The 16,689-nt window shown below is 38.3% G+C and overlaps 1 protein-coding gene across 3 annotated transcripts in view; it reads left to right on the top strand.

Moving 5' to 3' along the window:
• EFR3A (EFR3 homolog A) overlaps nt 1-16,689 on the top strand; it is a 145,510-nt gene that overhangs the window by 25,516 nt on the left and 103,305 nt on the right. For 2 of the 3 annotated variants that reach the window (XM_019481773.2, XM_059723742.1), the window contains exon 3: nt 15,154-15,311. The exons of the other annotated variant lie outside the window; for it this stretch is intronic. In XM_019481773.2, coding sequence (XP_019337318.1) covers nt 15,221-15,311 — 91 coding nt within the window. In that variant the 5' untranslated portion in view covers nt 15,154-15,220. The remainder of the gene's footprint in view (nt 1-15,153; nt 15,312-16,689) is intronic. 3 annotated transcript variants of the gene reach the window in all.

Here is a 16,689-nt window from a genome sequence, read left to right as displayed (position 1 = left end):
GCTTTGGCCCGTCTAACTGCCTCCCTACAAGTGCAAGCAGAGGAGGTGTGCTCCTCTTTGGTAATCTCTCCCCGTTTCCACTTTTTATACGCTCCCTTTTTAGTTTGCAGGCTGCCCTGGATTTCTCTGGTCAGCTAAGGAAGCCTCCTGGCCCCTTTCCCCCTTTTTCCTCGCATCAGGAGTGTCTCCCTCTGTGCCCGAAGGATCATTTCCTTAAGGCACAGCCACCCTTCCTGGGCTCCCATCTCTTCAAAACTCCTACTCTGCAGTGCATCCTTGACTAATTGCCTGAGTTCATTGAAGTCAGCTTTCCTAAAGTCTAGCACTTTCACCCTACTAGTTATCTTACCCACTCAACAAGCCATGGGACTCTTTTTAAAAAGCTGACAAAGTACATAATTTTCCCCACCCTCTTCTGGTCCATGGCACCTGTGGTGTCAGGTAAGATGGTGAGTTTTCCCCACCTTGCCCGCTACCCCCAGGAGCAGGCATGGGGAGGAAGAACTCCCCTGGCCATTGCCATTGCTGCTATCAAGGTTCCCTGATGGAGCAGGCTGGAGAAGTTTTGTACTTTCCCTTCACCCAGGACAGTGGGGAAAGTAGTGGTAGTGGCAGGTTGAGGAGGGAGGAAAGGGAAGGGAGGAGATGCATCTCTGAGCACAAATGGGATGGACAGGGTGGGGGCTGTCATGCTTTGGGGACTTTAAAACAGTCCCCACAGGCTCCTGTGGCATGGTCCAATCCAAAAACAGGGTGCAGCCACACCGCTGCACTCCTCTGAATCTGTCTGTGCATACCACTTAAAGCTGTGGAATGGGAGTTGAAGGGTAGTTTAAGAGAAACCCTCCCAACTAGCTGACTTAAAACACTCTAAACATTTAATTTCTTTAATTATACTGTATTTGTATAACCTGTACTCCTCGATCTTTAAATCTTCCCGAGAAGTTAATGGAACTCTAGCTCTTCATTTCTAGATTGCGTGGCTTACCTGTGCCACACCATGTAGCCAGGGTGTCCAACTTCTGTGTACCTTGAGTCACCCAGTTGCTCTGGTTTTGAGCCCCAGGCTACGTACTGTGCAGGATGCATGTTGCGGAGGCCGCATGGGTTCCCTGGATCTCCTTCTGCATACGATCTCCTGTCCCCACTTCTATTAGCAGCTGCCGTTCCCTTCCTCCCCCCCCTCCCGCCCCCCCCCCCCCCATTGCTGCCATGGTGGGGGCGATTTTTTCACAACCCCTTTTGCCCTGCTCCCTCCTCCTTTTCCCTGCCCCCTCTGCCCTCCTGGCAGCCATACTTTTCTGTCTGTATTCTGATGTGTTCATGAATAATTGTTAAATTGTCAGTCTTTTACCCAAGTGCTTTGAAGTGATATGCTTCTGTTGTTTATTTTGTAGCCCTGTGACACGGTGCCTGCCCTGTGCCTATCTGCTTTTCGAAACACCAGTACCATGGGTTTTCAATACTCACTTTCTTTAATAATGTTCAAGGTATGTGAGTCAGCCTAAGTCCAGGCCACTCGAGTTTGGACATGCTCTGTTGCTTACTCTGGTACTCAGGTGAGCTGGAGAACTTGGATACCAAAAGGGAACATCAAGACAAGGATTTCCTAGAAAAAGATCATCACCCTGGGTTTTCAGAGAGATTATATAAGGGAACTGATTTTGGGTTGAAAATGGTCCAAAAATAATAATTAAAGGGATCTCATCAAATAGTCATTTATTCATTTGGGTTTCTGTATTTTCCTGTCCTATTTTTGACTAGATAGTGGATAAAAGCATACCACTTCAAAAGCTGTCCTGCTCTTAAAGCAGTTGAGAACTCTAATTTTTAAAAAAAACTTCTATTAGCTTTATATATGAGATTTGATTTAAATCAAATAGATTGAAATCACTGGTCAGGAAGCCTCAATTTAATCATAGTTTTCTACAAAAAGTGCATTCTTGTTGTTTGATATAACCTTAACACACATTATTCACAACTCAGAGATAGATGTAGGGGTCACTTTTGGAAGGTACACACTATATATTTTAAAGCAGTGACTTGTTTTGAAATTTTTTCAGATTAATTTTTGCAGCTACATCAGAAAACAGACTTATGATTTGGTTATTTTCTTTACCAAAGCTAATTGAAGCAGATGCTTGTGAAGTCATTGGGGGGTGAAATATCTCCAGTTCACTAGATTAATCATGGATATTGGGGATATTTTTGCTACGCTGTATTAGAAGGAGGACAGCAAGACCATCACCAAAAACAACAGACATTTAAATTTGTTTTACTTAACTAAAACAACAAACGTATAATTTTTAACAAAACAAGCATATGTATCTTTGAATTTTTAACTATTTTAGTTATAAATGTGAAACCTTTTTTAACAAAAAAATAGATTATTTCTGGCACGTCAACATGAGAAACTTAAAGTACTGTATTATGCAGCAAGCTTAGTCTTCACTTTCCTCTTCCTGTTTATACATAGACTGGAAAAGAAAGACCAGCTTTCTTGCTTTTTCAGTTCCTAAGTGATTTTTCTCAATTTAGAATGAATTAGTTCAGAGGAAGAACTATATATTCATATTCTTTCTACACCTGCAGAAGATGCTGCTGTTAAAAACTGGATTATCACTTCAATAGTCTCTGATGGATTCAGGTGTTTAAGTGACTTCCACCAGTTGATTGGTGTGACTTGGTTTAAAATCTCATCAGCAAGCATATATTTCTTGAATGGTTCACCCCTAGCCCTCAAATTTATTATAGTTGATATTACGGAGGAATGATTGCCCATGTCCTAGCCAGCTCCGCTTCTTCAGTAGTTAAGGATTGACCCTGGTACTGAGTATTGAGAATATTGTCAAGAAAATGAGTTGGAGATAGTGCCTGATGCATTTGTTTTTTTTTAATGCCTGTAATATAACTCTGTCATTGCTAATTTCTTTTTTTCAAGGTCTCACTCAGTTCCTTTCAAATTTCAACAGCATCAGCAATAAAACAGCAATTTCTCTGTGCTTTGTTCAAGGCTACAGAAATAGGCTTCAGGATAGTCAGTATACATTCTACATTTCTCTTTAGCCCAGTATTGAGAATTTTTGGCTATGACAGTTCCTTCTATTTTGTTCACAAATTGTCATCAGATTAGGCCAGTTCTCAGTGTATCACTCAAAACAGTCCTCTACTCGGTTCCATTGCACGTCTTGTGGGAGAGTTAGTTTGGTTCCTCCTTCTGTCTTCAGAGCAGCTGCTGCAAAGCTGTTATGGAAGTATTTTGTGATTTCAGCAACATTAGCCTTTATTTCTGGAGCGCTGAAGTCTTTGAACAAGAGGTGCATCAAAGGAGTGCTGCAGTCCTATGTTATCAGCTTAGGGCTGTGTCAACTTTCTTCTAGATTTCTTCTCATCTTTGATACATTTGCAGCATTGTCTGTGACAAAGCTGCGTACTAGACATTTGATTTTTTTTCACAGTTTGTTATAGCTTTTACTGCTACTTCTTGTAAGTATTCTGCTGTGTGTGCATTTCCTGATGTATCCGTTGTTTCTGGAAGGCAGACATTCCCTTTTTCTGTTGTCACAGAGGCATGTATTACTGGATCATTGTAGACATTGCTCCACCCATCAAGACACAAGTTGACAATTTTTCCCTTGAGACTTTTTGCATACCATTCAATTTCTTTCTCAGACACTTTATCCAGCAACTTGCCTGCTTTATCTGTTCTGCTGGGTGGACTGTATTCGGGTTGTAAGGGCTGAACCGTGCCAATGAAGTGTGTGTTCTCAACCGTACGGAAAGGAAAGCTTGTTGCATAAACAAACCGAGCATTTTTTTCATCAGTTACATCTTGCTGTAATCTGCTGGTTCTTATTACAAGCGTATCTATGGTTGTTTCTGGATGATGGAGTTTTTTTTTTCTTTTTGCTACAGGTGAGATACTATGTGACATACATTTGACTGGAACACTGATATCATTAGCAGATAACTCTGAAACCGTAGTCAGTGATGATGATGTTGAAGATGGATAGTCAGAATCCTGTATGTTGAGGATGGATCCTCCTGGACAAAAGAAGTCAATGCATTCACTATGTTACTTCTCCTTTAGCACTACTCATTGCACTCAGTACTACTTTAGAAGTGAAACTGTAAAAGGAACATCTGCCTATTTCAGCCATGATTTTATATCACAATTGCATTAAAAATATGATAGTTTCATAAAGTAACACCTATATTTTTGTTCAAACATTTTTCTGAGAATTTGTAGTCCAGCAGTCCACCCAAAAGAAATGGACAGGAAAGACTGGCAGTCCTTAAGAAAGAAATAATGAAATCAGAAAGCTTACTAACCTGGAGATCCTGCATGTTCCAGTCATCATTGTCAAAGCAGCTTTCCCCTGAGAAGGAATGTTTCTAATGATGTTGTTTCATTCAGGCAACTAGGCCTTGCATTTCTTTGTTGCACTGTTTTGCATTTTGCACACATGCCTGTTTTACCCACAGGTGGAGGAACTCAATTAAAATATTCCCAAACAGGGTCTCTCATATGGCTTGGCAAGCCTGCTGCCATGATAGGTTTTCCCTTCTACCATACTATTCCCTCACTAGATCTCAAATCAGTGGCAAGGCTATACTCAGAAACTTATCCCTCAAGACTTCAGGAATTTTCAAAATGTCTCTTTTGTTTCTACTGCCCCTCCCTCCTTGCATTATCTCCAGACTCCTCCTCCTTGCTCAGATCTACTCCAACCCCAACAATCCTCTAATCATTTAACTTCTTGAAACTTTGCACTTTTAGAGAAGAGTAAGGGCTTGACTCTGTGTACACAAACTGTCAGAGAGACAGTAGGGCTCTCTGATGCCTAGGTAATCAGGTCTGTTATCTCTCATCTCCATATACTGCTGTTAACAAGGATGTTCTCTCTGGAGAGACAAATCCACAGTTTGAGAACTGAAATTAAGCATCACAGAGATGCTTAATGGGATCTTCTAGACTGAGCACCAAGTCCCATTGGGTAGAGTGGTTTTCTTTAATCTTTACTAATCTATAGAGGAGCCTCTGGGAGCCCCATAAGATTGGGCCCTTAATATAGTCCATGGCCTGTTGTTGAAATATTCATGTAACCTTTTCTTAAAAGGTTACATGAATATATTATCTCAAATAGTATATAACTAGCAGTACCCATTCTTTGTCTGGGTTGTTATTTTTGTAATTGTAGTGTTTGTTTATTTTTAAAGAACGTAGTACGACACATTTAATATTTAACGTGGAGCCAAAAAAAAGGCAAGCATCAATATAATAATAACAATTGAACTGCATCCAAAATGGAGTGGTACCAATTTATCTGAGAAGTGAAGTAATCCTAGTCAGTTGAACCCCCCAAAAGGGTCAACTGAAAAATTATAGGTGGGTAACTTTCTTTGGGTGGTATTCAGTGATTTTTTTGATTTTTTTTTTTTGGAAGGTTTGGAGTAGATAGGACCAGCCATTCTTGAGTTACAAGAGGACAGACAGACACTTTATTTTATATATAAAAAAATAAAATTAGAAGTTATCCCTATCCCACGATTATATCTTTTGAGCTTTAACATATCTTAAATTAAAACTTTCTTTATATAGGTTTTGTTTGTTTGTTTTTAAAACGTCTTACGAAAAAATGCTTAAATTAAAAATCTGATTTACATTTTTAAAAATCCAATTTCTTTATTTTTTTATTTTGAAAAAGAAATCCTTGATTTTTATTCACCCTGGTGAATGCTGATATGACTAGAGAAAAACTTGACCACACCTCTGGTATTGTACCTCAAGATCCTTAGTTGTAAAATAGGGTTCATTTAGACATAGGGTTTTTAATAGCCTGTGTGTGGAACTGTATTGTGGACTACCAGATTTTCATGATCAAGGTCAGATGGAGTTATAGCAGAAGGCTTCTACAGCTATTACTTTGCTTCTCCAAAAGAAATGTCCGGACCTTATGAAGGGATTGTCATTACTTTTAGCACATTTTGAAGCATTTGACATGGTAAAGAGCTCTGCCTCACTTTGAAAGCCCATTGGTCCGTCTAGCTGCAGGCAGGTAGAATAAGGTGGGTCCTGCCTTATGCCAGGAACGATTTTTTTTTTCTGGTTTAGGCTGAAATTCTTGGCAGGGAGTGTCTTTACTTTCCTCTGTTTTATATCCAATTTATGACAAAACAGGATTAAAATGTGCACTACTGGGTGCAGTTAAGTGATAAACAGCAGACTTCTCTGCACACTGGTACATGATGGTAAGCTTGAACTTGTATATTTGTATTAATATTTATAATGTGCCCAGAATTTCTACCATTGAGCTGCTAACAAATATATACCTGTGTATCCAGTATATTTAATTTTTTCTTGGTTTGGAAAATGTACCCGCAGTTCTTAAAAATAAACGTCCAGTATGAATTAAATGGCTCGCCTCCATGTTGCCTGTGTAGTAAATAACTTTTACTTGTTGTTAATGGAATACAGACTACTTTCTTTCAGTCTTTTATAAACACAGATTGAGGCATACAAAAGGAAGGGTAAATTATGGAAACTTGGGAACATACGGGATTTTTTGTGAAATATGGTTTAGTCAGAATTAGTGATATGAATAAAGTTAACACACATGCAAATATTTGCAATATTGGGTGTTAATTTGTGAGGGATGGTGAAAGCCAAGTGGAATTACTATTTGATTGCGTACCTTCACTCTTTCCAACCTAAAACAGGACATTGGGGAATGGAAATGTGAAATGTAAAAGATACCATCAATACTAGTAGTTCATGCCGCCAAATTCCCAGGCAAGCCTTACCTAAATTACACTTCTTTGTCAAAACTGGGCCAAAGTTTAACCATTGGTCATAGTAGTTAGTCTGATAGAAAATTATATATGATTTATTAGGCTGGAAATATCAGATCCATCATCTATCTTGAGAAACTTTCAAGGAAAATTAGCCTCAGAGCTTCATCTCTGTATGACATTTGGGCTTAGGTTCTTTCAGTTTTACCTCTCTCTCAAATAATTTAGAAAATGATATTTTTAAAGTTGCTGCCATTACACATAAATGAATGTGTATAAAATGGATTTCCCCCTACCTGGTAAAACTGTATCTGTATTGTCTTGCAAGTATTTAATTTTGGAATCTAATTAATTACTTCAATTATCAAATTATCCTAACCATGAACAAGTATAGACCCTTTGAAAAAAGTAACTAAGAGCCCTAAATTAATTTTACCCTGTTAACTAACTATAATAAAATAAATATGTTTTTGGATTGTGAAGTCTGCCATTTAAGTCTTTATTGCCACCTTCACATTTTTTAAATATTTAAGCTAATGGTCATAACAGGCTTCTTTGAGCTAGTTATTATATTTTATTTACCTATTACCTTCCTCCTGCACTGATAACTCGGTCCAGAAATATGTAAACACATGTATATCAAGAGCCCAAATGGAAAGTCAGCAGCTGTGACACTTCTGCAACATTTTCTTGTTTATCTTAAAGTATGTTTGTCGTTAAAAGTGGTATTGCTGCCTTTTTTCTAGATTCAGCAGACACGGCAGAATTTTTAGTATTTTGAGTCTTAATTCTTGATTTCTTCTCTGGATAAATGGATTTTCAACAACTAGGAAGAAATACCCTTGTTTAACACAAATATCATACATAGCTAAAAATATAAAATTACTCAACTGTTGAAACAGTTTTTATCCTGTAATTGCAGTTTGAGAAATTTCTTGTTCAAAGTTTTACTTAACTACAAAATGTGTCTGCCTTTGTCCCTGTTACCCCAGTTCATTCATTAATTTTGGATTTAATTTATTTTCTAAAAACCCTTAAATGATCACACTTCGCTTGATGCAATTATGATTTATGTGTACTATACTTCTTCAAAATAATTTTTTTCTGTTGACGTTAAAATAATTTTAATTGTTTTTCATTGTCAAGTTAATAAATCATGCCCACCGTTTGACTTCTAGACTTAATTCAAATGGAAAATCTCAGGATCCCAAACAGGGAACACAAACTAAAAGGGTAAACAGTAGCCTAATACTGGGAATTCCAGAAACAAATACAAGATTGTGAAGTAGACAAACATCTTTTTGGCAATACCACTAACCAGTAGAATTTTAATTGTTGTCTTCAGTCTCTTCCCCATTACCTCTGTTTACTTGGAGTGGGGCTGGAAGACAGAAGCCTTTATATTATTCCTTGAATTTGACTATCTTATTAGCCAATAGCTATTTGTTTTTAATTATTGAAATGTACTTTGCTACTTGTATTTCAATTGGGAAATAGGAATTGGTACTAGCTTGTTTTGCTCCTGTTTTATTTAAAAATATTTTAGCAGAAAGTAAATTAGGTTCTCTTTTATTCCAGATTTCCTCAGAATATTTACAAGAGCTAACTGCAGTTTAGCAGGAAAAAGGGGGAATTCCCTTTCAGTACCCCAACCATTTGGAATGGGTAGTCTTAAAGGGTTGTGTTTAATAATTGCAAAAGTGTCATTGCTTTACAGAGGAAATGTAAATCTACCCCTCCCAACTGTGTACCAATCCATGTGGTTTGTAATGATCTTGATTTAATGAACAGTGCTTTTCTCTAATAAAAACTTTCAGTTGAGATGAGTCCTCTGCCACAGTGGTTCCTAACTTTTTTAGACTGCAGACCAGCATACTGTAGTCTGGAAGTGACTGGCCTACTGCAGACTGGCAGCCAGCCCTTCTTTATATTTGTTTATAAAAGGGTTGGCTGCTGGTCCACAGTATGCTGGTCGCTTCTGGTCCAGCAGCCAGCCCTCCTGTGGACCAGCAGCTAACCCTTCGCAGCCCAGTACTGGGCAACAGCCTGAGGGTTGGGAACCTCTGCTCTACCACATTTTCAACCATGTAGCCTTTCATCTCAAGGATGCACTTGTGAATTGGACTCAGGTCGGTAGTTATCAGTGCTGATCAGTGACTGGAACGAGTTGAATATTCTAGTCGTTTGCAAGTAGAGAAGAATACAGCCAAAACATATTTCATAGACATTATAGACATTAGGGCTGGAAGGGACCTCGGAAGATCATCAAGTCCAGCCCCCAGATCATCGAGTCTAGCCCCCTAAACTGCATATCGCATAAGCATTTTTAGAATTCTAAATTAAAGACAAAATAGTTGTACCTCTCTTGATGAACCCAGAAGCATTGACAAGGGTTTCTAAGGCACGGAGTTGGAACTGCCCTTTCATTCCTAGAAACAGGTGGCTATTGAGGCAAAAGGATTCTTTGGTGCATTGGAGCAGGTAGAGCCTGAAGAGTTCTTGAGTCAATGGGATAAATTGGTTAAGACTTAAGGAAGGATTGAGAGGATGGAGTTAGTGGTTGGACTGCTTCCAGTCTCAGCTACCCTGATTTCTGTCACTTTCCTGCCAGTAGTGTAAAATCGTCTATCTGGAAGCTTCATCGTTTATTTTTCATGAGAAACTATCATAAATGCTTTCCCTAACCAGCCCTACTCCTGCACTTAGACTTTTTCCCTTCCATGTAACATTCAAATGTCAGACGGAGCAATGATACTGCCTTGAAATTGGTGTTGCACTTACCTCTAGTGTCAAGGGAAAGGAACTGCAGTTGCTTTACTGCTTCCTAGTTGATTGTGAGAGCTGTGGGGGTATGTATTTTGGGGAAATAAAGCTGTCAAGTATGTGCTAAATAGTATTTTCTATTGCATTAGATAAAAAGGTTATGGCTGAAAAATCAAGAATTCATTCTCCCTTCCCCCAAACTTCACTCCCTGTAAATGCTGAATTTCTAGCTTTAACAGTTTGCAAAAAAATATTTGGACTGAAGCAGACATTACTGTAGAAAACTCCAGCCTGAACAGTTACAATTTTGGTAAAGTTTTTTTTATAAGGACCTGAAGTAGGGCTATACAATGGAAAGTGTTAGGAACCTTGCCAGTATGCATTGTTACCAATACTACCTACTTTTCGTATTGAAGCAGTGCCCTGAGGCCGTAGCCAGCCCTTTAACTGAGGTTCTGTACATGCGTATTGTAATAGGAGGCCTTGTCCTAGAGCTCTTACAGTTTAAACAATACAGTGCATTACAATTAGCCTGAGTTTTCAAGGTGCTAACTCAGTACTAGGAAGGGAAGGATGTGGGGAGAAAAAATGAGGTTTTAATAAAAATGAGGTTTTAATAAAACAAAACATTAAAGCATGTCTGCAACTAGAACAAAGGTGTGGGGAGGGAGAAGAAAAAGTAGCTTGCGTGGAAGCGGAGGAGAGAACGGAGCATAGGAATGTAATTAGATAAGAACTTGATGTAATGGAATACTTCTCTGTAATGGGTTAAAACTCTTCAAAGGCTCTATCCCAAAGATAAAAGCTTCACTGGGGATTTGATCTAATTGCTCAACAGTACTGAAAAGAATTCTTGACTGAAGATCTTGTGTGAGCTACACACTTATTGTATTTTCCAATTTAACTTAAAAATCTAAACAGAGTTAAATTATCTAATTTCCTCATGCATATCTTCTGTTGTTAAAGATTTTATTGAAAGGGTTTAAAAAGAATAAAATCCTAATGCTACAATACATATTTGTATACAATAGTAATGCTCTCTAATTGGCTTTGAATTAAGAAGTAGGCATAAATTGTTTGGCGATAGGATAAGCATTTCTGTGACTTCCTATATTACGAAAGAGTGTGTATTCTTTGAACTTGGGTGATTTTAAGCTGTATAAAACTCTTCTTATAAAGCTCTGATTTTTAAGGGTTACATTTCAGAAAGCTACTGTATGTGATTTGAGTAGTATAGATAAAGAACATTGTTTTGCGGCTGGATTGCCGTTTAAACAAATCAAATACATTATTAACCTATTTTAAGATCAGTATATAAGGAGATTGAATGAAATCTATAGAATTTACTGATTAGCCTATGTAATTGATCTCTGTCTTGGCAAGTGAGAAGACTTGTAAAGCTATATGCAGTTCACTGTATTATCTCTAAGTAGATATGCACAGGGGAGGATGGCTTTCTCAAGGAATATTCATGTATCACTAGCGAGAGACACCTGAGAAGAAAGTGAAGGAAGAAAGAAATCATTTACACCTTGAAGTCCAGCATGTCTAAACTGCCTTTTGAGTTTGGGAGCAGCTAAAAAGCAAACACTGAACTGCATTTGCATTGATGAGTAGAAAGAGGTAGTTAGCAGTGTTAGTCTGAAGTTGCACAAAAGGAAGGGTAGGGTGGTGTCTTTTATATAGACCAGCGGTTCTCAGTCTTTTTTGTACCAGGACCCGTTTGTATACAGTGATGGACAGTCCCAACCTGGTAAATAGTTTAAGTAAAAAACAGCCCCCTGGCCCTGCTGGGGCCCCTCACACCTGACCCATTGCCCTTCGCTCATCCAAGCCTGAGAGGAACTGCGGTGGCGGCAGGGTAGAGTCGCAGTCTCGTGCATGAGCGATGGGAGATGAAGGCAACATGGCACCAAATCCATTACCTCTGCTGCTGGCAGTGTGACTGGTGCAGAGGTCCCAGCAGTGGTGGCTTTTATCATCTTTAACTGTTTACCACTATCCAATTTGTATTGACAGTACAGACTACTCAACACTCGTATCCTGTTGATTTTTTTGCTTTTGGTTTTTTTGTTTTGAACATGTTCTGACAATGCTAAGCAAAGTAAGACTTCTGTGGATGTGAGGCAGGCACACAGGCTCTCTTTGGAGCCTTGCTTGGGTAATGAGACTGGAAACTGGGCAGTTAATTTCAGTCGCAAGCTGATTTAGTGCAGCCTTTGTGTCCATAAGGTATTGTTTAGAGGAGTGTGTGGGTCAACCTGTGCGTCGGAACCCAAAGTGGGTCTCAAAAATATAGGAAAGGGTTGCGAACAAACTTTAAAAATGGATTCTCCATTAAAGTAGAAAAACAAGGGAAACTCTGGCTTTTCCCTTGCAGGCTGGCAGAGTTCTGACCTGTGAGGGGCTACTTGGTGTCTCCCATGCCCCCTCCAACCCCCCTTCCCACACACTGTGGGGCTGGGGCCTAGGGGTGGGGGGACAGCGGGTCAGGAGTGAGGGACTGGGTCAGGACTGGCCATTTAAGTTTACACGTGGGTCCTGGTACAGGTGGGTCCTGGTACATAAATGGGTACCATTTGGCGTGGGTACCCACGCCCATGGGTCCTTTTATGTCCCAGAGCCACCTGTACCTCTGGGTCAGCCGCCCAGTTGCACAGTTGGCGTTCATACAGCACTGCTGTCCTTGTCTCCCATTGCCCCCACTCTGCCATCTGGGCAGCAATCCCCTGGAAGATATGCTCATTGCAGGGACCCGCTTTGAACCATTGAAATGTGTCCTCCTGGCCCCAAATGGCCGGGAGGTCAGCCACTTCATTTGCCCTCCAGCTGGGTCCCTGATGACGGCCCTGGTGAGGCTCCTCTACCCAGGTCTCATCAGCAGGGATCCTGGCTTTTTTTGTTTTAAAATTTCAAATTCTCTGATTTTTTTTTTGATTTTTTTTTTTGAAATCCCAGATCCTTTGATTTTAAATACCCCAAATCCATGTTTTCCCATGATTAAAATGAAACATCACTCTGTGTGTGTGTGTGTGTGTGCGCGCGCGTGCGCGCGCATCAGTTGGGCAATATTTTATTGATATATTTACAATGTTAAAGCAATTTAGAAGCCAACAAGTGCTTCAATCATTATACAGTAAAACCTCTGTTAACTGGCATTTTAGTAACCAGCATTTCTATTAACCGGAATTTCCGGCCAGCCGGACACAAGGGGAGGAAGCTCACACACGGTGGCCACCACCTGCCACCCTGCGCTGCTGCCACTCCACATCTGGCCACCACCACCCCTCCTCTTCCCCGCCTCAGGTAATTGGGATTTTTATATAAGCGGCACGCCATGTTCCCCACTCATGCCGGTTAACAAAGCTTTTACTGTAATAAAATGAATTCTAAATATCTATATACTTTGCTGTTTGCTTTTGGGTTTTTTTATCGTAGAAAATCAGAGCTCATAGAAATTGACCCTCACAGAACCCTTGAGGTAGTGTTTATTAGTTTCCTTTTAAAAAATGGGAAACCAGAAGACAAATAATTTACTGGATAATAGCTTTAAAGCAGTTATTGAATTCAAATATCCAGACTTTTGGTTGGCTAGAATTTCTTTACTCATAGAATATATACACAGTAAGAAAAGAAAAAAGAAAAGCTAGATCAGGAAACTTCATGGAAAAAAATAGGCCGTGAACAATTAAACTAAGCTTGCGGGGTGCTGGTTTATCTATGGATCCATCAGAGCACGTACTGGTTCCTCTCTTAGCAAGTATTCCAGTTAGGTGACTATGCTTTCTACTGGCTTCCACTGAATATGGTGTTGAGTGCAGTTTTTCAGTTTTGTATATTTGGACTTTTTCCCACTTAAAGAGACTTCCTTCCTCTATGTCCGTGACTTCCCACAAATACTGATATGCTGGGATACACTGAAAATTTTGGCCAGTCAGAAGAGCTTGACTGAGAAGGAGGCAGCTTTCACAGGGTTTGAACTTGCTCTTTTAAGAGATAAGTGACCATCAGGCTATTTAAGAATTACGTGAACATTCATACATTCATTTTGATATATTTCACTTAATCTTTAATAAGAACAAAGCACTAATTCATACAGACTTAGACAAACAAGCAGGAGACCTACCAGACTTTCTTCTACAGACCATGAAGGAAGTGTGCTGTTTATATTTCTTGAATTTTAAGGATATATGCAGATAAAGGGGAGACAGGGCCATACAGGACCCCAAGATACAATAAAATTACTTGGTGAGTGAACATGTTTGTTCAGTTTTATTAATCAGTTTTCTCTGGTTAAAGTATAGAATTGCTGAGAGAAACATGAGTTTAGTAAAATGTTAAGAAAGTGGCGTGTATTAAATAATGCAACTAACTTGCCTTTCCTGCTATTTTTAGAAAAGGGAGAGATCACATTTAACAACTCCTTATCTTTTTAGCTGGTTTAACTTTCTAAAACTAAAAAAAATTGCAGCATGAATGTGGTAATCTATTATGTTTGGTTAAATGTGAGATGCTATACATGCATTGTAGTATTCAGTTACATAATTAATTTATATTGAACCTAATGCTCTGGATTTAGGTTTTTATCACCCTTCTTGATACAAATTGCAGTATGGTTAGTTTTTTAGAAAATAAGCATGTAATAATTCTCATCTCAGTCAGATAACTCTCACATCTGGCAAACATGCTAGATTTTATAAGCGTGAAGTAGTTGGCCAAAGCATTTCAGTGGATGTCTTTTCTGGCACAAGTGGGTTTAATGAAGGTGGCGAAAGGATAAAGTAACTGAAGAAAATATGCAAGAGGTAATGATTTTTTGTTGATATCTTTTATTGGATCAACTGTAAGATGTTACACAAGCTTTCAGGCCCAATGTGCTCTCCCTTGGCAATTTGTACCACAAAGCTTGTGTAACATCTCGCCTAACCATACAGTTGATCCAATAAAAGATTGCATCCAAACCCCACTAGCTTCTTGTGCATTTCCTGGACTGTTGCAGCCACAACGCTCCAGCCCTGAAGGAAGTAAGAACTCTTAAAGCAGCTTTAAAATATTTAAACATAGTTGGGATTTCTTAAATCTTTGCTGCACAGGGTATCTGTGAGAAATGTAGTTATATAGGATTTAAAGTTGGTAATATGCTCTACTTAATTGTGTGGTAAAGTTACAGAGTAGTTTGAGATTATTTTGATTTATTTGTACAATTATGTATTTGTATAGACTTTATTTGTCAGGAATATATTGATCGAGTCCTATTAACATTCTACACAAACCTTAATTAGCTTCACTACCACTTTGAATTAACATACAGCAGCTGCATTAGCATAGGTCTTTTTCCTCATCTCCTATCCCCCTCCAAAAATACTTTCTGTAATCATATTTTACACAAAAGCTTGCTATAGCAAGATTGGCTGTGACAACACATTCATAATGTGTCCTTTTTGTTTACAGTAGCAGCCATTGTTAACAGAATTTGATACCTGAGATTTTCACGTGTTTGCTAGCTTTATGTTGATGTCACCTGCAAGGGTAATTAGATGAGCTTACAGTAATTCCAGTACCGGCACAAGATTAAACATTTCTATATAACATTTGAAGGATACCAAACTTGAAAAAGGGCAGACTATAAAACAAAGAAAGAGCACCCAAACAGTAACTTCCCAGGATGAAGCAATATGTTCCAGTTCCAACTATTGAGCAGGACAAACCCTATGACTACAACTTTGCATTGGAACCACGTCCATATATGTGTTTGGGTAAGTAGAAAAAAATTACTTTTGATGTGAAAGTGTTTTTCAAGTGTCAAGAAGCTTTATTTATTTAGTTTGCATAAATAGTATTCTAGTGTAAATAGTATTCTCTTGGTAAATATACATGTCATTACCTAAAATGTTGTATATGAAATAATTTAAGAAAATATACATTTCAGTAATCAGAAAATATGTAATATTACCAAAGCAAGTGCTATCCTACCATTTCAGATTCACTTCTAACTTCATATTGCATACGCTTGTGAAATGATGCCAAAAATACAGTAAGGAGAAGAGCGAAAACATAGGGCAGGAAATGTCAGAATCTTTTGGGTTTTGTCGCACATACTCAGACTACTAAGATCATTTATTTTTTACAATATCAATGCAAAACATTGTTTCAGATGGGAACAGGCTTCCTATCCCAGGGCAACAAAGCAGCCAATATGAGAGAGATGCAACTGCATTACAACTCTGTTGACAAATATAAAAAAAAGCTGATTTTTGAATGTTTTTTTTTTTTTCCAAACCTGTCCCTATCACTGTGACTATTAATACCAGTCTCTCTTTTCCGTTCACTGGGAGATCCTGTCACTTGGAACAAAATTAGAAATATTTCTTGAGTATGAAATGGTGTTTCATTGTAATATTTTCATGTCTGCATCTGAATATTTTCCAAAATCTAAGTATGCTACAGATGCTTTTTAATAATATGAGGAATAACAGCTTTGGTTCCTTCTTAATCTCTTACATTTATGGATAAAACACTAGGCAGCTTTTTTCAATTTGAAATTTCTTCATTACAAAATGTATGAAATAAGTACAAAATGATATAAAATACAATAGCAAATCTACAAAAGAAACATATTTCAAGTTGTCTATATAACATTTTAGCTTAATCCTAATTATTAGCTGGGCAAATCATTTTGGTATCTAGAGAAGAGAAACAGTTTTGTACTGTTGAATTGTCATCAGTTAAAAACTTAAGGTATTGCTGCCAGAGCGAGCTGGCAAAACAACTCTGCATTTCTGTGCAGGGCTCTAGTAACTTATGACTTGAGTCAAGATCAAATCCTCTGAGTTATTGTATGTACCAGTTATTTGACTCCCAGTTCAAAATACTATTGGATTTACTGTTGTAGTTCTTGCTCATGGATATATATAGAGCTAACAACCAGAAACATAATATACATATAATGTTTTTTGTTGTTAGCCTTTAATTGGTCTTTTGTGAGGAGAAGGGGAGAAATATGTGAAAGAAGATAAAAAGGGAGAATTTTAAAATAAATTATATTTTTTGCTAACTGTCAAAAATGTTAATAGTGAAATGGCAAACAGCAGCAGTGGGTTTTTTTCTATAGCCTTACAGTATTTCTTAAGTTAA

This window comes from Alligator mississippiensis, chromosome 3 (genome assembly GCF_030867095.1).
Source record: "Alligator mississippiensis isolate rAllMis1 chromosome 3, rAllMis1, whole genome shotgun sequence".
Classification (NCBI taxonomy): Eukaryota; Metazoa; Chordata; order Crocodylia; family Alligatoridae; genus Alligator; species Alligator mississippiensis.
This window is presented reverse-complemented; position numbering and strand designations above follow the sequence as displayed.